At 39.7% G+C, this 22811-nt stretch overlaps 1 protein-coding gene across 3 annotated transcripts in view; it reads left to right on the top strand.

Moving 5' to 3' along the window:
• PTCHD4 (patched domain containing 4) overlaps nt 1-22811 on the top strand; it is an 81328-nt gene that overhangs the window by 33179 nt on the left and 25338 nt on the right. Inside the window, exon 3 of one of the 3 annotated variants that reach the window (XM_005418406.1) lies at nt 21274-21366. The exons of the other annotated variants lie outside the window; for them this stretch is intronic. Within the exon in view, the coding sequence (XP_005418463.1) occupies nt 21274-21320 (47 nt within the window). The 3' untranslated portion in view covers nt 21321-21366. Of the gene's footprint in view, nt 1-21273; nt 21367-22811 lie in introns of those variants that run through there. 3 annotated transcript variants of the gene reach the window in all.

Below are 22811 nucleotides of genomic sequence, written 5' to 3' on the forward strand. Positions count from 1 at the left end.
TAGGGAAATCCAAAATTGTGCCTCTGGGTTTTGAGCAAAAACTAAAGCCAGCAAATGTATTTGTTTTTCTCCTGTAACACATTCAGTGTGCAAATCATCCCTGGAATTCACTGTTGTGAGATATGGTTGTAGCTCAAAATTCAGCATGAATTGAAGGTTGGAATGAAGATTGGATTTTTTACACAGCTAGCTAAAACAGCTTCATTATTTTGAATAATATTGCAACATTAAACCATAACCATGAGGAAGACGCATAAAAATTAATGACCATGCTAAAAACCTGGTTCAAAAATTGGTACAAAGAAATTTCACTTGTAAGAAATTTTCCCATAGCTGCTTCTTTTAGCCTGATGATTTTCCCCTGAAGAGTTTGAAAAAGGATATTCAATAGACCACTTGCCAAATGTTCTAAATCAATATTTATCTGCTATATTCATCTGCAATGTTAAAAACTTTGCATAGAATCAAAGGCTTAAGGAGTCTATTGCAAATACCAAACGAACTAAAAAGACTTTACTCAGTATTGTATCATTTATATGTCCTTTGTGCAGCCACTAGCTAGTTGAGCTTTTAATAATTCAGTTTTATCCTTCCATTCCTCATTCTTTTTCACTCCATTTCCTTCCCATGAAGTGACTTCTCCTCTCTGATGGGATAACTGCCTGCAGTCACATCCAGCATGCAGGACCCACACTGGCTCAAGGCTCACTGCTCCATGGGCTGTAACAAATGAAGCAGCAGCCCATGTTACTCATGCCACCATCATGTGCCTGTGCTCCTGGCCTTCAGGGAAAGGTATTCCCAGGTGTAACAGCTGACTTTCCATGTGTTAGTCCTGCTGGATGTGTACAAACAGGTCATGTTCCATCCACACTCATCTGATGGTGAGATGAGGAAGGAGATGTTATTTTGGATGCCCAAAGTGGCAGGGAGAACTGCAGCAGCTGAAGATGCAGGCACAGGGCTGAACAGGGTGAAAACCTCAGGCCTTTGCAGCTGTGGATCACTAAAAATGGTCTTCAGTATTTGTTCTGCAAGAGTGAGCACACTGTCCTCACTGTCTTGGCTGGTTTTCAGTGAGTATAATTGCATTTGTCTTTTCCTCTGATCCCCGCTGCTGTGCAGGTCAGATGCAGAGCTGGTGGCTCTGACTGGCTCCAAGCACTGTGCAGGTGCTGCCCTGGGAAGCAGATGCTGGGTTTTACCCAGATGTGCCTGAATTTCACTGGTGAATGCAGTGGCCACATTATGTGGCTCAGCAGTCTCTAAAAATCATTCTGAGTTCCCTGAGAACACGTAACTGTGCCTCAGCATGTTGTCCTTGCATTTTCCTGCAGTCATCCCTGGCATTTCAGCACTAGGAAATTTTTTGCTCATACTCTATATTTGTAAAGTCCAAGGAAGAAAAGCATTCCCCTACAGCCTGATATGACACTTAGACCTGTCCTACACACATATCCCAATCTATATTCAAATGCAATTTTGTCCTGGAATTGTTAAATATCATAGCTTTTCCTGGTGTTCTGAACTCCATTGCTGTTGATATCCTGCTTTTAAAGAAAACTATTGTGCTAGCATTGCCATGAAACCATTCAGTATTACAGCATTTTCCAAACTTTGCAGACACTCAGAAACCACAGGCACAAACTAGAGGGAGCACTTGCATTGTTTTTTAGAGGGGGACCTAGTGGCTGATTAAAGCACCTGGTGATGACCTAGAGGGTGAAAAATTCTGTATTTCCTTAAGTTTCTAGCAGATATTTTTGCCGTTACTCTTAAGAAGTTATTATCCTGCAGGGAAGGAAGACATAGCATTGCAAGAAGCTGAGGATGGGGAGGTGCTCTGCATACTGAGTGCAGGGCAATGGAACCTTCTGTCCTTCTACCATAACTGGAAACTGTTTAACACAAAGCTCTCTGCTAATGCAATTTAAACCTTCTAAAACTAGGCTGGGAGACTTGGGAACAAAAAGCCTGTTTGTGCTTAGAGTAGATATCCCTGGAAAAGGAAAATGCAAAGAGCAAAACCCAAACCTATATAAAGCCTGATCTTATGGGAGCAGCTGAAAGAGGAGGCTCCAAAGGAGAGATGCTGGCTGCTCTGCTGAAAGAATTACCAGAAAGTGCCGTGTTAGAGCTGTATAAAAGCTGAGTATTTTGGAAAACAACTCACCAGTGCAAATATCCCTCCCATCACACTCACAGTCAATTTCAAGATGCCATTTTTTGGAGGGGTAACTTCTGGGCTCACCTCATCTTCTACTGCAAAAGTAGAATCATAGAATCAGAGAATGGCTTGGATAGGAAGGAATCTTAAGCATTATCCAGTTCAAATTGCTCTGCCATGGCTAGGGATACCTTTCACTAGACCAGGCTGCTTCAAGCCCTGTCCAACCAAGCCTTAACACTTGCAGGGATGGGGCATCCCCAGCTTCTCTGGGCAACCTGTTCCAGGCCCTCACCACCCTCACAAGGAAGAATTTCTTTCTACCATCTAAGCTAACCCCACCCTGTTCCAGTTTAAAGCCATTCGTCCTTGTCCTGTCGCTACATGCCCTTGTCAAAGTTCCTCTCTGAGCAGCTCAGTGCCTTTTGTTTTCCTTTATTTGGACTTTCAATGTCTCTCCCATCAGAGCTGAGAAACAGCAAGAACTTTATCATGCAGTTTAAATGAATAACCTTGGTAGGATATTGAAGCAGGGCAGGCTTTAATAATCATAGATGGAGATGTTCTAACAGTTTCTTAGGTTATTTGGAGTCAGACAACACAGTTAGTGAAGCAAGTTTCGAAAGATCTCTCTTACGTGGATTTTGACCTCTAATACGCTGATTCTTTCCCTGAAGGGAAAGTAATAGAATCCCTTTATGGACTATTAAAAAAAAAAGTTGTAGAAATTTATGATGATTTTAAAATTGGTCAGAAGGTGTTAAAGTAATTGGTAGTCAAGGATGGACAAACAAGACCAAATGCATAAACTGGGCAAAACAAGGCAAAAATGCCTATCAATTTATTTAATATTTTTTAAAAATAAAAACTGTATATGTGGTTCAGTTTTACAGCAATGAAATTGATAACCACTTGGGAGTTTTGTTCACAGGCTGAAAAAGACACTTGTCAGCTCTAAAATTTCTAGAACATTGTCAGTGATCCAGGAGACCTTTTCTTGTCTTTTGTGATGTCCTCTACCTGACCCTGTCTAGTTTGCATTCCACTTCCCTAGGACCTGCCACTGTATTGCCAAATGCACAGCAAATAATGCATTCCTTCGGAAATCTTATATTTTAGCTATTGAGAAAGTCTCCATGGACTTCGCTCAAAGTTCATTTGGAAAGATTAACATACTTTTAATTTCTTCAATCAGTGACACAAATATCAATTTCATTGTCTTTTCCTGGAGCACATTGCAAGGTTTTTAATTCCCAGAGGGGATTATTTTACCTGAGACAAGTAAGGAAAAGTGAAAGCATTATGGAAATTGTTGAAAAATAGACACTGATGTTAACCTGCAGATCAGATTCTTTCACTTTTCCCTCCACAGTGAACTGTTCCCCTATTAGCTTAAACAGGCAAATGGAGTACAGTGCTCTTATAGGCAAGTCCTCAGCCTCAGGTGCTCCTCAAAAAAGGTGCCTTCCAGCTTTTCCATGAGCTTTTTCCACCATCTCCTCTGAACTAATTCAAGTAACAAAAAGTTTTCAATTAAAATATCACCAAGTTCCAGCAAAATTAGACAGTTATTTCTCAAAAATTCAATTGAAAAGAAATGGTGAAGAATTATGTCAGTAGTTCATGAGCAGGAAACCTTTTATTTCCTGAGGGAAAAAAAAGTGATAACTTTCTAGTTTTCATAATTTTCAAATTATTTACTTTCCAATCTAAAACCTCATTTTACTTTTTCTCTGAGGAAAAAAAAAACAGAGAAAAAATGGCAAAAAAAAATATCAGAGTGCTAGGAAATAAATAAAGGGAAACATCCAGTAATTCCTTTCACTTTTTAAATTGTAAACACAAAGGAAAAAAACCCCCACATTTTGTTAGATAAAATGTTTAAGAACAAAAATTCCAACAATTTTATTGTCAAAAAACCTGATGTAAAATATGTTGGTAACAGATGTTTTAACACCACAAATCAAGCATCTATCTCAAAAAAAATCAGTGCCTTTTATGCCATAAAATGATTTTTAAATGTGCATGATATTATGGAAAATACATCCTATTAGATAAACCTGATTTTTAAAAATTCATCTCCATGATTACAGGAGAAGAGAAACCATGCTGGTATAGTCTATTTAAATAATGACAATTTGACTCACTCTTGCACAACATTTTGATACATGCAAGTATTTGTACTACATTAAATCATTGTAGCTTATATTAAATATAATAATGAAATATTCAATCGTAAATGCACACTCTTCCTGCTGGAAAGACATAAATAACTGGGAAAAAATATTCTGTGGTATTCAACATCTTTCTCCATGTTCCGGAATGGAAAAGAAATCAATAGTAGTAAACTTCTTGGATAATGCAAGGTTTGGCAGATAAAAAATAATGAAAACGCAGCCCAAGCACATCGTTAAGCAGCTCATTTTGTCAACATGTGCTCCATCACAGTTAAGTGCTGGATTATGCATCTAGAAACAAAGACTGTATTCACATTTGCAAGATGAGCAATTGCAACCCCAGAACAAAAAACAGTGAGATCACAGTAGATAATGCAATGAATATGAATTCCCAATGTGCTGCTGCTGTTAACACAGGAGGAAGGAATGGGAAAAGTCTGTTAGGAAAGAATGGGAAGCTGACATCAGTGAGCAGAATGACTTCAGGAAGATGTTGGTTGGCGTATTAGGGGGACTCACCCAATAAAATGCAGATGTCTATTACATATGCAGCATCTCTGTGGCACTGCTGAGCTGTTCCTTATTAATAAGGCCTCTGTGTGGCCTCCACTAGCCTCAGGAGCCCTGTTCTCTGGAGAACAGAACGCCCGAGTGCCCGGCGTAGCTCGGCGTGGCCTCAGGGCTATTGCCAGCAAGCATAAGTGATTGTCAGCTCTTAGTGATATTCAGCTCAGGATTTCAGGTGCCTGCTTGGTGCAATTAGCCCAGGTCGAGAGGCACAGGGGACAAGAGAGAGGGAAGAGGCGACGGAGGTTCCACAGAGATGTCTTTATTGATGCGAAGAGTCCGATCTGCACTCGTTCCAACAAGTGGGCTAAAATGTGCCCCTTTTATAGGTTTTAGGAGGATTGAGATTTGGACCAATGGCAAGGGGTTAAAGTCCTAACCTATAGGGTTACAGGGATATGCTCTAGGGTGGGGGTGAGGAAGTAAAATGCTGATTCAGTTCCTCCAGGGAGCCCTGGTTGTGTCCATAGGGACTGCTATGGTTCCTAGTGAACATTTCAAACCAGACTGGAAAGCTGGAGTCCACTGGGAGGAAAGGGATGTTCATGTAGCACTCAACAACTGTGCAGGGCAGGTGAAGATGGCATAACAGCACCCCCCATATCTGGAATCTGCAGGAAAACTCCTTGATATGAGATTAAAGACACAATTCTTTCACACGGGAAACAATTCATCACTGGGCCAGTTCTTCAGGGCTTGATGGACCCTATGATTAAAAAGAATGAAGATGAAGGCTTCATTTTGTAGTGTGCAGGTTAGACCTCAGAACTGTGATTTTGATGCAGAAATTAATTGTTGCAGTGATTTGGCATGTGATGGAAACAGTTTTCCCTAGGCTCAAAATGCATGAAGTTTCTGCTACAGAAGAACATAAACTTTGTCTTCTGTCTGTGTAACAAATCAGATTTGCTAATGCTCAACCTAAATTTTCAGCTTCTCAACTTTATCACACTATTCCCATTTTATGCCTGCCTTTAGGGAACTTTGGATAATTGTCTTTAGTCACCAGACTCCTACAAATATTCTCTCAGAATATTCTTATGCTCATATCTCTGTTACGTATCCATTATTCTGCAAGACTGGTAATAAAAACCACTCTGTTACTTTATGGTATTTTGTAAGACTGTCACATTACCACCAAAATCCAAAATAACTTCCAAAACCTTTCTTCTTAGAAAGTTTTGATACGTGCACAAGATCATCTGGCCACTCGATATACAAAAATGTCTTGGTGTTTTGCTTCATTTGTTCTCAGAAATTTCTAGCTTGTAGGCTCTTCGGACCAGCTGTGACTCACACAACAAACTCTTCCAGGCCTACATATTTTCTGCTCATAGGAATTCAACATGTGTAGAAAATACTGGAAAGCTGTTATTGTTCATATGCTCTCTGGCTTTTGATCACATTTTGCCTGAACTAATACAACAGTAGGACTTCATGAGAGGTTGCATCACAAGGATTTTCTCTAATGAAGGCATGCTGCATCTCTTCTATTGGTTTCTGTTTTCATGCTACACACTGATCTTAAACCTTTGCTCTTCCATAAACCCTTCCAGTGTTTCTACCTTGTGGCTGTCCCAACAGAGAGCTGGTGAGTGCTCATGTGTCTAATAAACCATGTGTTGCCTCTCAACACAGAGATTAATTTCAGCTACTTCCCTGAACTGGTACCTTGCTAATGATATTGCTCCTTAATACCATAATATTTGCTTTTTCCCAGACATGAAAGCTGGTTTTTGTGGTTAGTAATTGCTGCACTTTATCTCTTAGGGTCAGCAGCAGGATTAGCTCTTTACATCTTCAGTTCTTTGACATCCTTTTAATGTCTTTCCAGCACAAACTGGCAGTGATTCAGTGAAACTGGTCACAACATTCCCTTCACACTGGTATGGTACCTGAGAAGGCTGAGTATTTTGGATTTATGAAACACAGTGAAGGAGTAAGTCTCAGTAAGAGTTCAAATTCAAACTCTTCTTCATAGGAATTGTAGCACTTCCTTCTTAACACACTTGCTGGTTCTATGATCATCACAACCTGGATTTCACAACAGATTAGAGCCTGTATACAGAGGCTCAGATTCTAACACAGGGCAGGAATAGGCTGCTGAAAGTTTTCTCTCATCACAGCTCTCCCTTTATGGCTTTCTTTGGTAGCTTGCATTCCTCAGATCAATGCTGGGTACTGGATTTACAGGATAACAGATTAAGTCAATATCCAAACCATTTGGGAACCTAGTACTTTCTGGAAATCAGAAACTGCTTCGTAGTGCAGTCTATCTTTAGAACTACTAGCAGCAGGGGGCAATTTTAAAGGGAAATAGAAATAAAGCAGTGATATTGCTTTTTTGTTTTTACTTTTTACCCCTGTTATGACAATTTTACTTGCTGCTGATCACCTCCTAGAGATATAGTCATATTATTTTCCTCCTTCCACAGATTCCTCTAGTCATACCTTTTTTCCACTCTTTATTTTTTCCTTCTGTCCTCCAGGCTTCCCCTGATCAATGTAGTTCATCAAATATTCTTCTTTTATCCTTTCTTCCCACAACCTTAAATGCCCTTGGCTCTTCAGAATGAAACTGTGGTCTTTCTTTTTTCTCTGTTTTCAGTTACAGCATTTGATTCCTATTTGCATCAAGTGTATGGCATGTGCCCACAAGCCTCCTCAAACCATTCTGCAGATCTCTTCTTTGGTTCCTAAGGAATTCAGGATAACAGTGTTCCCCCACTTGTTCTTACAGGCAGCGTCGCTGTAAATCCCTCTGTGCCAGATGCCTGCTGCCTGCATCGGTAATCCCCCCACGAGGTGACATTGTCAAACCATAATCCACAGTCTCCTTGTTGCCTCTTCCTATTTGCAAACACTGTTCTTTTAATAGTCAAACACAATAATCTTCCAAGTGACAACTAAGGCCTCAGCTTATCTGCGTGGAGCAGCAGAGGATCCTAGCAGTTAGTAAGGCTGGAAGGAGAATTTGCTTCCAGCCCCATCCCAGCAATCCTGGGATATGTGCTGCTTGCTCACCCAGGGGTTGGTTTGTGGTGCCTGCCCACACCAGCTCCCAGGGTCTGGGAAAACTCAGTTTCATGTGAGAAGTGGGAGTAGGACCATTGAGGAGCACTGAAGGACCTGACTGGCCAGAAGGCACTTGGCTCTCAACTTCCTGACTCTCTTTCTTACATCTTTTGAAATTTCCTCTTTGCTCTTGAGATGATCTAGTTGGTAAAATGAGCCTGGCTGTGCCTTTCATCTGCACTTTCATTTTTGGGCCTTGAGGGGTGAAAACCTGCTATGGGCTGCAGTAGCTGTGTTCCTGATTGCCCAAGTGGAGTCTGTCCCTGCTGCTGCAGGCAAAGTCCAGCTCGTAGGTTTACCTGTCTTTCAGACCCCCATCTCCTCTGATCACAGGCAAATAAGTGTCTAAAGGAAGTGACTCTGCTGGCTCTGAAGAGCTCCACGATGGCTGTGTCAGAAAAGACTCACTAGTTTGATCCTGTAAGAGCAAAGAAATGGGAACATCATGAAATAGGAGAGCTCCTTATACAAGAGACTTCAAAATACTTGATTTAAATGTATCTGTATTTTTTTTTGTGTTAGAAAAAAATACATATTGCTGGCTTTGTAGTCAGGCAAAGTATGTATATGGTGTACCTGAGAAGGGGCTCCTCTACTTCACCCTTCATCAATCTTCCACATTCCCAAAACTCTTCTCAATAAATCAGTGTGGAAATCACAGAAATCATGCCATTTTTGCTCTGGCTTCTCATTGTTATGGTTGAGTTCACAGGATAAGTCCATCAAAGTCAGTGGAATTGCCTCGGAAATTAATTTGTCTGGGATATCTTGCAACAGATGCGCTGTTAGCTTCTGCTTTTATAAATGTTGTGCTTGTAGCACAGCCCTATTGTGTGACATCCTTTCCAGGCTCTGAGGACTCTGCAACATAAAATCATTCCAGAGATTGAGAGAAAGGAAAACAGAAAGATTTCATCAATGCCACAGCAGAGACCGGGCTTTAGAAATTTAATGTGTCCCTTGTGGCTCCCTTGCATGGTCTGGATTGGGACCACACCACCCAAGTGTTGCAGAGCCCATGTGGGAGCAGCCATGGAGGAGGCCAGATGTCTGCTTGGGAGGATGCCCAGGGCCTGCCACCACTGCATGAAATGAGAGAAGAAGCCACTAAAACTGCTTCCGAATTTGATTTACTTGTGGGTTGAAATATTTTCTCTTATTACACAGTGTTTATTTGCAATATATGCAGCTGAATTAGGCAGTAATGAGGCCATGGGTTACTTGGCTGAGGAGGCTGTTGCTGCAGAGGTGGAGGTGCATTGCACCACCGAGGTAGAGCTGTTTCCTTCATGCCTGGCTGTGAGCCACCACCAAAACTCTGTCAGGAGGACTGAGACAGCTGCTCTAATGCTATATATGTCTATACTGTGCACTGTGGGACCTCCATTCAAGGGCAGATTAACATTTAAAGAGGATAACGAAGGGTAGCAGCTGGCTCATCTGCTCATCTACACCCAGACACGCTCACCCAAAGAGCTACAAGCAAGAAAGAATAACCATATTCACTTTGGAGAGCCATAATGTTATTGGGAAGGTCAGTCCTGCTGGAAATACCTCAGACACACTAAACATTGGCTGATAAAGGGGACTAGAGGAAATTCTTTTGCTCAATGAAAATATATAAATGAGCAGGAGATAGCCCTGGTGCCAGCAGAACTGCTGCAGGGACCAGCTTCACCAGAAAAGCATCAACAGCAATGGCAAATAGTTTAAAAATCCCTAGCTGATACCAGCATCCTTCTGCTCAAGTCTCTAACTGAAGTCACAGAATAATTGACCTTGGCTGGGTTATAAGATCAGCAATGTCCTGAAGAGACTTGCACTGAAGAAATATTTACTGTCACATATGTGGGCAGGAAAATCACATCAACTTCTTACTAGAAAGTGGACATTTGGCTTTTCACAGATAAACGAGCATTTATAGGAATGGAATATGCTCAAGGTGAGATAAAAGGGCTGAGCGTTTGTAAGAGAACTCTCTTTTTCATCTCAGGGATAGGTGCAAAGTGCATCCAGAGTCACCAGTGGGATGAGGTCCCCAAGGGAGTAGCATACTCTGGAACTCTGTCTACCCAGGTACTAGAGATTTGTTGTATTTTACCTTAAAATACACAGTTCCACTGCCATGTGCCTTCACATCAGGCAAGGCACTGCTCCCCCAGGAAACACCAGCAGGCAGATTTGCACAGCTGTTCCTGCCTCATGGAGTGATTTTATGAAGAGACTCTCATTTTTTAGCTTAGTGGCTGCCAGCACATCTGGGACAGACAAACAGCAGCCATCATCGCAAGACTATTGATAAGGTTTTATCCTGTTTCATCCTCCAGCATTGCAATGTATTTAAGTAAGAAAAGCCTCCAAAGTTACCGCTTTAATATAGATTAAATCCGGATTTGATCCTTTAAGCACGTTTTTTTGAGTAGATAAGGAGGTTAAAACTTCTGGGTTTTTTGATCTGAGAACTGAGCCTGAGACACAGGACAAGAAACTATAAGGTCCTTTATGCTCCTCTGCTAGTAAAACCTCCTTGTATGAAAATGAAGCATCTGCCTAATAGGGAGAAAGTGTGGTGAAAAATAGTTTAGTTGAAATTGTGTCATTGAATGGGTGAAGATACTCAAGATGAAGCTCAGGATAGGGGAAAAAAAAGAAAAAGAAAAATCATCCCAAAAGATACAACTTGAAACTTGTATCTATTCTGATGAAGTTTTAATATCTTAAATTTCTTCTTTGTGTTAGCTGAAATATTTTAAATATCTTTCTACAGAAATAAATTCCTACTCTGACAGAAGAAAGGCAAAAGTGATGTATTTTCAGGAGCAGCTACTATGATGACACTGTAGTTATGATGAGACAATAACATTGCAGTTAACTTTAAGAAAATTTTCATGTCCATTTTTCACATAACTGGCAGTTCACCCACACGATGGAGTTATCACATTTTTTGTTATTTATTTCTTGCTCAATAAGCCCAATTTGTGGCATAGAAGAAGTAACAAAAGCATTTTAGTCTAAAATAGAAGTATATGGAAACAACTTAAAAATTACAACATAATTGAAATGCTATTACCCTCTGAATATGAAACAAGCAGTTTCATATGATGAAGTGTACAACCATGAATGTATATTTGGAAACTTTTGAAGAAATCATGGTTATGGAGTGGCCACATATCTGGCAGATCTGATGGGAAACCAAAGCTAGATATCTTAAGTATTAGTGGGTCTTCTTTCAGAAGGAATTTCAGTTCCATGGCCTTTGCTCAAAAGCTGGACTTTATTCATTCTTATTTATTCTAAATAAAATATTCAAAAATGTAGATTATTATATGGCATCTTACTGCTTTGCTCATCTGAGGGTTTATAATAATTTCAGCTTTAGCTTTCTGTCCTTCCAACGTGCCCTTAACTCCAGTATAAAAAGGAACAAGCTGAAAGTAGGAATCTTTGACTTATGATTTAAAATGTGAGTCTGATAATTAATGAATTACAATAGAAACATTGCTGTCTATTTTAAGCCAAATTAAATAAAGAGGCTACGGGGATCCTTTAATAACAATAAACATGGAACTCTAATTTCTTTTTATGCTCTGTGATCTCATACAAAAGATCTAGTATAAATAATTGCATTAGATGTCCTATTTTTGGAAAAATGCATAGCTAGTATTTAGGAAGACTCTTATTGCTCTGATTTATCTATTAATGAAGCAAAACCCAGTTAATTACCTAATTTGCATGATATTTTGTATCCACATATATGCTGGGATGAGCACTGGGGAGAGGTTTTGCATCAATCCATTTTTAAAAAGCTAATGAAGTTGGCTGGGCTGACACTGCAGATCCAATCACTGGATGGTTTCCTTTTGCTGGACTGAGAATTTGTGATCAAGGTACAGATCAAATGAGCTTGTGAGCTGAGGAAGGCAAGACCTTTCCTCCTCCAGGTCACAGGTCCTGTTACTGCACTGGATCAGTGAATCTCAGGAGCCTGTTTGATGTCCCACACTCTTGTCCCATGGCCTTGAGTGAGTAGAATATTGCAGCTTGTAGATTCCTGTCCCTTACGTTCTTCTCTGCCTGCTCCTCTGCCCCATTGCTCTGAGGCAGGGCAGCGCCCTGAAACTGCCAGCCAGAGTCACTCAAATCAAGGTAGAAAGTGGTAGGTTTGCTGTTGCTTTTGCACCCTTTTTACATCCCACTTCATGCTCTGGGATGTTTCTCCCCACTCTTTGTCTGTCCCACCATGATCATGTGCTTGCTGTCACTGCATCCCATGTGTCTGTCAGGAGCTGCTGCCTCCAGGAAAAAGAGACTTACACAATTTTCCCTGAGGCCTTCCCAAGCCCTGTGCAGCAGAGGGTCTGATTTGCCATGTAAAGCAGATTTGTACAAGAATGCATCTTCTCTGACATTAACTATTTAAAAGCAGAGCATTTGGTTCTAAACTAGCTGGTTGTCCAGGCTGAGCCTGCCATGGCCAGGCAGAGCAGTACCCCCAGGGAGTGGGGGCTTCTTCCTGCACCCAGGTGAGAGCTGGAAATAGTTTTGAGTCCCCATTGATGTTCTCTTCTCTGTGTTTTGGACAAGAGAGGGAGTTAAGGACAAGTTTTGTGTACAAACTAAACTCTGCATGGCTAAAGCTGAGAGAGATTAATTTCATCCTCGGGGCTTCTGAAATATTCTCCCATGCTCTGTGAGATAAAGTGCTCATTCTGGAGACTCAGCTACAGCATAAAAGTTACAACCAGCTAAAAAAAATATTGTCCTAATTACACTGGGTCATATATCAAAATATGGTAATTTGAGTGATGAGTCACTAAGACTGCTGAGGAAAAAGAAGTTTTTACTATTAAAAAAAATGGTGAAGTCTGCATTTTCTGGTTTTAAAGCCATCATTGGGAATAAGATAAATCTACATTGGCTTTTGATTGAATCAATGCAATTTTGCTTGATTTTAATCCACAATTTAAAAAAATACTCTTGGAGTTTTATTCAGATTTTTTTACCTTTGTGTCTAAGATGAATTATAACAACTAACATGAGGATTGAAGCTCAAAGAGCAATTTGATCTCCTTGTTATTCAGGACAGAAACATTGTAGATCCAGTGGAGAGTGGTAAATGCCTTCATAAAAGTTCATCTTAGCTATTAAAAACTTAGTTTTATAGACCAATTAATTGTCTTAACTCTTTTTATAATTGCTAGTGACAATCAGTTGCCCCAGAAAGTAATAAATCCTATGTATTTTACCTAGCTAGTATATGGTGAGGTGCCTGTCTCTCAGCTGATTGTAGTTAGACTCTGCAGACTGATCTAGACCAGATGGACAACTTTCAGATCTCTAAAATCAGTGAAATTATTCCTATCTAGACTGATGGAGTAGATGCATTTCCACATGCTCCCAAATTTAAAAATGCATTGTGTTTAGAGCTGAAAGAATGTATTTTCACTCCAATATTCTAAAGCACTCCATTCAAAGCTGAGGGGGGAAAGGGAAGGGTGGTTTGTTTGAAATATTGTAGAGGAAAAATTATGAAATCACAGGTTGGCAAGACATTGACATTTCTAGCTTGTTGATATTAAACACAAATGTCATTTAAAGATAACACCTGCTTGAAAAATCTTGCAAATGGTGTTAATACCAGTGGAAGCAAGCAGAAAACCTATTAACTTCAATTAGTATTTACATCAGGACACCCATAGTCAGTGAAATGCCTCCCTTAATGAAAGTCTTTAATACTCATGTTAAATATGAAAAAAGTCTCCTGAAGAAGAATGGGTTCAGCACACATTTAATGCTTGTGCTGAATTAAAGTGTTTTGGACAGCACTAGAGGACAGGAGAACAATGAAATAACCATTTTCATCAAGAGCTCATTTAACAGACCAAGCATATGCCTGAAATGCCTCCATGGAGACTTGCTTTTACAGTCAGTGGGGAGAAGGACACAGCTGCAAAGGTCAGTCATCCCTTTATGGCCTCAAGAGGATACAGAGCATCTGCTGCTCCTTTGCTGCAAAGGACAAGGCTGTCCTCAGCTTGGACATCTCACCCAGGGGTTCCTGAGAGGACAGAGTGCCACCTCCACCAGCAAATGTCTGTGCTAACATCCCTGTCATAAACATCTGGCCTCACTTTCCTGTTTGGATGGAGAAATCCTCCCTCAATATTTTTGCTTGAGTTTTTTTCTGGGCTTTACCTCCAGCAGTGTGTGGCCTGAATAACCAAGTTTGTACCAGATTGTTGTTCTGCAACTCCTCTGAGAATATTGTGAGGTCTGTGTAGCTTTCATGCTCATGATACCATCCTCTCATGCCATGCCATGTAAACATTTTAAGAGATAAAGATACTTCCAAATACAGGCTATAAACAGATCTTGGCTGCATTGAAAAATGTTCTGCCAGCCTTGGTCTCCCTTGCACTTTGCAAGGGAGGACAATGCCAGCTGACAACAAAGAAAGAATAAAAGATGATAAAAGTCTCAACTCAATTCTAAGAGTAATTGCAAACTTTCTCTATTTTCTAAATGCCTTCCTGAGCTTAGTCCAATTATTGCCTGTGAGCACTTTTGATATTTTGATCCAAATTTCCTAGTTGCCAGACAGACCATAAAGCAGGGCTAGATCATGACAAAAAGGAAAATGTAATCCAAGGGATTTCACTATCAGCTTAACTACTATTATAATAACATTGAATGAATAACACAACATAGAGACATAAAATTCTGCAGCAATGCTTCCCTAGTGTCCTTATTTTAAATTCTGATGCTCTTGAGGAGCAACACAAAAACTTCCAGTTCTATTAGGCTGGAATTTCCAGCTTCAAGTAGCACAGAAATGTGGGGGGGGAGTTAACATCAATCACTCTTGGTTTGACGAAGCTTACCATGAATTCATCTCTGCTGTGATGAATTTTTACCCAAATATTTTCCCCTGAGCATTATTTTCAGCCCTGGGTGATGCTCTGATGGAGCCCATGGCCTCACAAAGCACAGGCTAATGGATCTGATCACATATATCAGCACTGTGCCCATATATGTACCAGGATAGCAGCACTACCAAGTATGCTGGGCTCAGTTTTCTAACTACAATGCTGGAAAATTACACTGAAAAAACCAGGTCATAGAGAAACTGTTCTAGAATTTGATAAGGAATCAGCTGGTGATTTAAGAAACTTACTTTCAGGAAACAGATATATAAGAACAGAAATTAATCCCTTAAACCTCTCCTCTCCTCTCCCCATATTTTTTTCCCAAACATCTTTCTCTGTTATCTTAGAAATCACTATAAAAATCACCTCTAGGAATAACAGTCCAGGCATTCCAGAGCTTAAGCTCTGATCAAGAGCAAAACAATGGGATTCATCTTTAATTGCCATGGGCAGCACCCTTGGTGGAACTAGATGTCAAAATTTTAAATTCCCTACTCAGACTGGCATTTAGTTACTTTATACAATTAGATGAAAAAAAACTATCTTAAAATAGAACTAACTATCCAAATACATGTTTGTATTTCTGAGGATAGAATTAAGGAATTTTGTTCCATTTGTGAGAGCTTTGCATTTATTTTCTGCAGCTGAATCTGAGCTCTGACAGAGTAGGAGCCTGCTCTCTGGGCTGATTAAATCCAGCTAATTTCACAGCATTGGCAGAGTGGGGCTGAAGGTCTCCTGATGCAGTAATGGTGCTTACTCCACTCCCAAGAGGTGGAAGAGTATTATTTCAGGTTTGCTGGAGGCTGTGTGTTTTGTGAAGGTTTTTAATGCCACATTGAATTGTTGCGTGCTGAGAGATCCTTCCTCCATGAGGAAAAGCAACTGACACTGGCAATTTTCAGGCAAAACTCTTTGTAGGGCAGAATACCAAAAGCATCATTGTGTTCTTCTGATGTGACCTCCCTACAAGGACAGACAAATTCTTGCATTTCTGGAACCAAGTGAATAAAGCAGGAAATAATGAAAGAGAATTTTTTTTCATCCTCTTTGTGCCATTTCTTACCTTAAATCCATTGAATTTGGTGTGAGCCTTCAATTCACAGCCCTTTCCAAAAGCACAGACAAAGATTTTTTTCAAGATGATACCCAAAAATAAGTGACAAAAATTGAAAATGAAGACTGCGATCTTATTATTCCCCAAGGACACTGCATTGGGTCCAAGAGAAGGAAAACAGTAAACAGGCAGGTATTAGGGGAAGGAATGTGACCATGAGGAATAAACACACTCATGAGGAGGGGATGGGAGCAAGGAGAAGCCCTGGCAGAAGGTAGAGTTCCTGGGAGTTTGTCAGAAATGACACTCCAAAGGAAACTTGGCTCTTGCAAAGAGGGGAAAAAAAACCCAAAGGAAAACAAAATAGAGAAGGAATTTGCATAAAGAGGAGAAGCACTCAGCCAAAGGGAAAGGAAGAGCTTATTTAAGAGCAGGCTATGATACTTGAACAGACAGAGGTGATGACAATGAGGAAAACATATTTCAGGCTTCTCACCACCTCAGAGCCTGTAACACTGACAATCAACAGACACAGGCTCAAAACCAGAATCCCACTATTGTCATCACTGCTTGGATGTGTCTCCACTTCCAGCACCTGTTGGTACAACCAACCCCCGCTGCAGACCTTGGGCTGCAGGATATCCCTGTCATTGCTGGGAAATGCATTTCTTCTTTCTGCTCTGAGATCATTTCTCATTCACTCTTACTTGCGCAGCATTACACCCATTCCTCTAATGATTACGCAGTCATTACTCAAACAGAAATAGAACTCTTAGGTACTCCATCCCTGCACAGGGGGAAAAAAAAGAAGATAAAGTTGGTGTGACCAAATAATGTTCCTTCCTTGGTGCACATACTCTTCTGATATTTGATATTGCATTCCCTTTGCCTCAATTTTTATTTTCCTCAGAGCATGATACGGAAACTTTCCTCCTTCTCTGTGTTGTGAAGACAGAAACTCAGCCGGAACAGCCTCCAAGTCAGGCCCCTTTTCAGCTCATGGCTGGTTTCCATGAGATGGAAATTGATCATATGTATTCAACACGTTCCTCTGGTGCACCCTGAGGCTCCACCTGCTCTCTCCTACCTTCAGACTCTCATCTGAGATTTCTGCTTGCCCAAGGCTCCCTAAAGCCAAAAGCGAAGAGGGATCCCCAGCAGGTGTTCCTGATCTCAGTAACCACTCTTCCCAGTGATTACAAGGAAGAACCAGTGCAAAAAAAAATACTAATATAGGTGCCTCTTAATTGCCTAAAATGGTGTGGGGTGAAGCCAGGAAGCAGCCTGTAAACTGAATGCAGAGGTTGTATAGATAGCACGCCCTCTCCATCTCTGGGCTGGTGCTAAACTGGATGAGCCTTTCTTTGAAACCATGGAACACAACAACCACCTGCTAGATCAGGTCTCTTTCAGCATTAACCATCTCCTGTTACTCCATCACTAGTCACACAAATATCTGAATGTTGTCTTCCTTTTTGCTATTGGATTCCTATTTTCATAACAATTTCCACTGTGACTTCTTTTTTTCAAAGAAAATAATTCTGTTGAGTTTTGCTGGTGGCATTTTTCAGAGACAGTCAGCTCAGGCTAGAAGAAAATAGGCAGAAAAGAGATGATCTCCTTCACAGCGAGACAGAGCCCCTACCACTCCTGGCAAACTGTAGGTGGTTTCTTATTCTTTAGTCTCTCTAAAATGTTTTTTCCTCTACTTTTGAATTAATGAATTGTGTACAACTCTGAGCAATGAAGCTGGAACCCACAAGACTAAAATATGAGAGAAAAGTCTCATCTGAGCTTTTCTGTAGAATTCTGTAATAATTACACTCAGCATCATTCACCACTACCTGGGAATATTCCATAATTTATCATTTTAATCTATTTCTTTGTTGACAGTTTTTGCCAAAAGGAAAAAAAAAAATCTGTGGGTTATTTATTTGACTGGCTTAAATAGGAATATTTCTAGTTAACTTGGTAGGGTTCAGTTCTCAAACACTCTGTGAGGGACCTAGTGCTCTTTATCTCTCATGGAATAATGTGTAAATACAATGGACTAAAAAATATCTCGATTCACCTGTGGTCTTGCAAAACAACTGGTTTTTGACTGCCATATAGTCAAATAACGATATTAGCACGATATTAGTACAATCCTTTATGTAGTTGGTAATATTTATATCCATTTTTTTATTATTTTTTCTTTTTTTATTTGTATTTATTTATGCCATACTTTGAGGGGCCAGGCAAAAATTATACTTTTGTTGAGCTGAAAATTGCGATGGGAGTAATCACATAACCTTAGCTGGCCTCACAAGGGAAATTATCTTCTCTCTATTTAGCGCTAGTGAGAACTTGCCTCATTTGATTGTATTGTGCTAATTGAGGAAACCTAATTTAAGAAAGCTGGTCTGTAAAATCCTGCTACTTTCTTTTAACTTCAAGGTGTTGATGTTTCTCCTACGAATGAAGCAGGCACATAAATTTATGCTGTTGTAATTTTATAACGGATGTCTCTGGCAGGTGGCACATTTTAACAAGGTTGAAAAATCCCCATGGGCTCAAAAGAAGAACTGAGAACATAACAAACATTTCATAAGGAAGATAAATTCAATATACTTAAAAACAGAGGAGAACTTTTTCCAGTAGCCAACCTATATATTAAATGCTTTTATTCTCTGAGGTTTTTAAAACAAAACAAATCCCAACCATTTAAAATGTGCTTGAAAATCTTTTTTGTTCTCCTTCTATGTTGTTTTTCATCAATGTTTTTACCTCTGTTTTCCACCATAGACATAGTCAAAGAGTTCTGTACAGGTTACTAAAAATGGCAGAGTATTTATATTGCCTAAGGGATGTGACAGAAGAAAATCACCCTAATTCCCATCAGGACAGACTCATCCTTTGTACAGCTTCTTCTGTGACTGGAGACCAACTTTGAATAAAATGAAGCTGAACCAATGGAGGTCTTTTGCACAGGAGCGAATCCAAAGCAATTGAAGAAATTGTAGCAGATGTACTTGGGTTTAAGACAGTATAATTGAAATGACAATTCAGAAAAGTATTTAAGCACAGACATAGCTCCATCTCTGTTCATGCTTAGCTTTAAATATGCATTAAAATCCAATCACTTAAACACGTGCTTAAACATTTCCCTACAGGATTCTTTCTTGAATCCCATCCTAGACTCTGAAGCAATGTTCACAGTTTATGATGTGCAGTATATTTAGGTAATGTCACACTTCAGAGGCATTCAGAATGGGAAACTTAAACTGGTTAGTGACATTTTAGAGCAACCTTTCTGTTTATTAAGCAGACTTGACTTGTGTCTCTGTGATTAAGACCATTTTAACTTTTCTACTAAAAATATAATTCAAATTCCTTATTTTCTCTCAGACAACTTCAATTCCTTCAGCATTGGGTTTTGAACTCTTAGTTCTGAACAGCACCATGAAAGATGGTGAGGAAAATCAGGGACTATAAAAAAGATGGGGGCAGATGTTTTATGATTGGACAAGGAGTAATGGTTCTGAACAGAAAGAGGGCAGATTTATATTCTATATAATGAAGATGTTTTCATAGTGAGGGTGGTAAAACAGTAGAATTGGTTGCACAGGGAGATGGTGGGTGCTCCATTCCTGCAAACATTCAAGGTCAGGTTGGACAGGGCTCTGAACAGCTTGATGGAGTTGAAGATGTCCCTGCTCATGGCAGGGAAGTGGATCAGACAACCCTTAAAGATCCCATACAACCCAAATGATGCTGCATGTGAAACAATGTACATGGAATTTCAAAGCTTTGTTGGAATAACTTTTCTAGTCCAAAGTGTTACCTCTTGAGGTTAGCCACTTTTGTTCTACACCCAAGCATTTACAAAGGTCTCTCTTGAAACACACACTATGTAAATTTATTTTTTCTCAGACTCTGAACCACGAGATTTGTGATACTTTTAGATTTCAGATCTTGCCTATACATCAGTCTCCACAAAAACTCTTTTAAGGGATTAAGTTCTTTAAGATCACCCATTACAGGGAAGACAATGCAGAAAAATAATCTATACCCTGTGTACTGTCTAGCATGATTAAGGCTTTGGATATTATTTTGAAGTAAGTAAGCCATAATAATTATAAAATCACTTCCTAATATTTCTCAACTAAAAGATGTCCTTATAGCCACAATTTGGAGGGTCTCCTTCTTTCTCCAGTGCCCAAAGAGAGAACAGAGGTGATAATTTGGAACTAGATTTCCTCTTTCCTTGACTGAAGATAGGGAAGATGACCCAAAACCCCTGATGTTGCCTTTGCTATGGACTGATCCATTAGTGCAGTAAAGGCATCTCCATTTCCAGCTAAGAAAGTGTGACACGAAGTCAGGCTTCATTATAGCACTTCTGCAAGGCAGTTTGGGGGATTTGCATTTATGTTCCCTCACTTTTTTCTTTCAAAAGCCTCACTGGTCAGAAAATAATTTGTTCAAGACATTCCCAGCTAAAGAATTTCTACACGACAGCACAGGCTTTTCCCCCCAAGGGTAATGCTTGTTTGACAAAAACTAAAGAAAACAATCTCCTCTGCTTTTCAGCAAACACTTGATTTTAGACAAACAAAAAAAAAACAAAAACCCAATTTTGATTGCTATACATCTGAAATCTTAAGCAATCTGAGATTAGGTAAAAGTTCCAGCTACCTGAAACTGGAAACAATAAAAGAATTAAGGTTTCCCTTGAAAAGCTTAAATCAAAATATGAATTTTCTGATGGAAAATAACCTTTGCTTTTTCCCACTGACTCTGATAGTCAGAGCTGTTATTTTTAAGCACAGCTTCTCGAAATACTGTGCAGTTTTATTCTGAATGAGATTTGCTGTGGGTGTGCAGCTGATTTTGTGGAAACACATCTACTGTGTTCACCTACACAAGTTCAGAGATAAGTTGCGTAAGAAAAGAAAGTGGGATGATATTTCTTCATGCTTCAGGCTCTTCTACACCCTCACATTTCTGAACTGATGGCACTCCTGGTGCCACTACCACAACACTGCAGCTGAATACTCCTGGCTATTTTTGCAAATTAGATTTTTGTTTAGCTTAACATCAGAGAAGAGAATTTCCTCCTTCCCCCGCATTTGATTCTCTTCAGAAAACACATATTATAGTCTTTGAGCTATAAAGAACCTATGCTAATGTATGTCTAATCCTGACAGATGTCTTGGGACAATATTTCAGTAAAATATATTTACTGCCAAATGGCTTTTCAAAGGTAATGGTCCATTGTTAAAAATAGTATTTCATGGTAATTTGAGTTCTTTCTGAATTTAGGACACTTCACCATGCAAGAATATAACCTTATCAGAAAAAAAAAATGAATTGCTGTGAGTGGTATCCTGCTTTAGTTTCCATTTTCCATCTTCTCGTCCAATACAGCTTGATCTGGTTTGCAGGAGAATCATATAGTGAAACAAATGTTGATTAAATCTGAGTGTTTCCCAAACCCATTTTTATTAAAACTTGCAATGTGTTTTACTGGCATTATACCTGAAAGAGAAAAGCTTTGGGGTTTCTCTGTCTCCTCTTTCAAAAACAAGTATTGGCAATCTGATCCAAGAGAGTGGGAAAAGGGAAAAGCACAAGAGAGGCCCCAAAGGTTTTCTTGCCTCATGTGACACAGGCATATAGGATTTGTACCTTGGCATTGGCAGGACGTCCTTTGTCACCTTGGCTTCTCTCAGATGCCAACCCCTCAGGTAAATGTACAACCTTTTATGATTTGAACTCATCTTAAGCACACAACCACTCTAAGATGCTGTAAATTCATCTCCAAGGTGAAATTCAGGTTTAGACCAAAGTAACGACTTGCAGAAAATATTAAAAATAATGTTCCTTCACATCTCCGCCTCATCTTTGGAAAGATTGAAAGGAGATAAAAAAAACCCCATTCTTTGATCTCATCTTTTCGACAGCTACAAATCAAGCAAAGTCTGAGTTTTCTGAATCAAACTTTTCAATTTATATTTACTTTTTTTGTTCTTCCCGATATATACAAGATTCTGCCAATATTTGCAGGCCTGACAGAAATGCTTTGCTGAATACTGATTGAAATCTTGACTTCCAGACGCTTTACTTAAGATGGAGTCTTCTTTTATTATAAGGCATACACTACTTGAGAAAAAAAATTCACCTTGGGGCAGTGTCATCTTGAACCAAGAACTTTCTATTGTGATGACAGCTTGCTCTTCCTAAGAATGTGTTGCAGTAAGGACATTAATTAGGCAATGCGATGTGCAAGATGCAGGAGGAAAGCGGTGGGGAATCTTCTTGCCTTTTGAGGAAACAGGCTGACTGTGTTAATTTTCTCAGAACTGTAATAGTGGAGAGAGGCTGGCAGCAGAGGGGAACATCACCCATAAGTGAATAGGCTAAAGAAACACCACTTCTGGTACCTGGTGACTTCTAATACTGCTAAGAGTGACTTCCAAACATGTTCACATAGTCCCACAAACCAGTTGGCCTTTGGATTATTTCAGGCACCTGGTGTTGTATTACACACATTTACAACAATACTTATACATTACAGTAATACATTATACAACTATACTTCTACATTACAGTAATACATTATACAACTATACTTCTACATTACAATAATACATTATAAAAGTTACATTACTACAACATCTATCTCTTCTTGTCGAGGTGTTCACAACACAAAACAAAGACTTCAAATGTCCCATTATTACTAATTGGTGGTTCACCTACTTCCAGGTGTCTTGATTGGAGAAAATCAGGTCCAGACCTCCTTGTGGCTTCCACCTGCCACTCTCAAGCTACACCAACGCTGCCTCCCCCCCTCCCTCCCA

This window comes from Geospiza fortis, unplaced genomic scaffold (assembly GCF_000277835.1).
Source record: "Geospiza fortis unplaced genomic scaffold, GeoFor_1.0 scaffold98, whole genome shotgun sequence".
NCBI lineage: Eukaryota > Metazoa > Chordata > Aves > Passeriformes > Thraupidae > Geospiza > Geospiza fortis.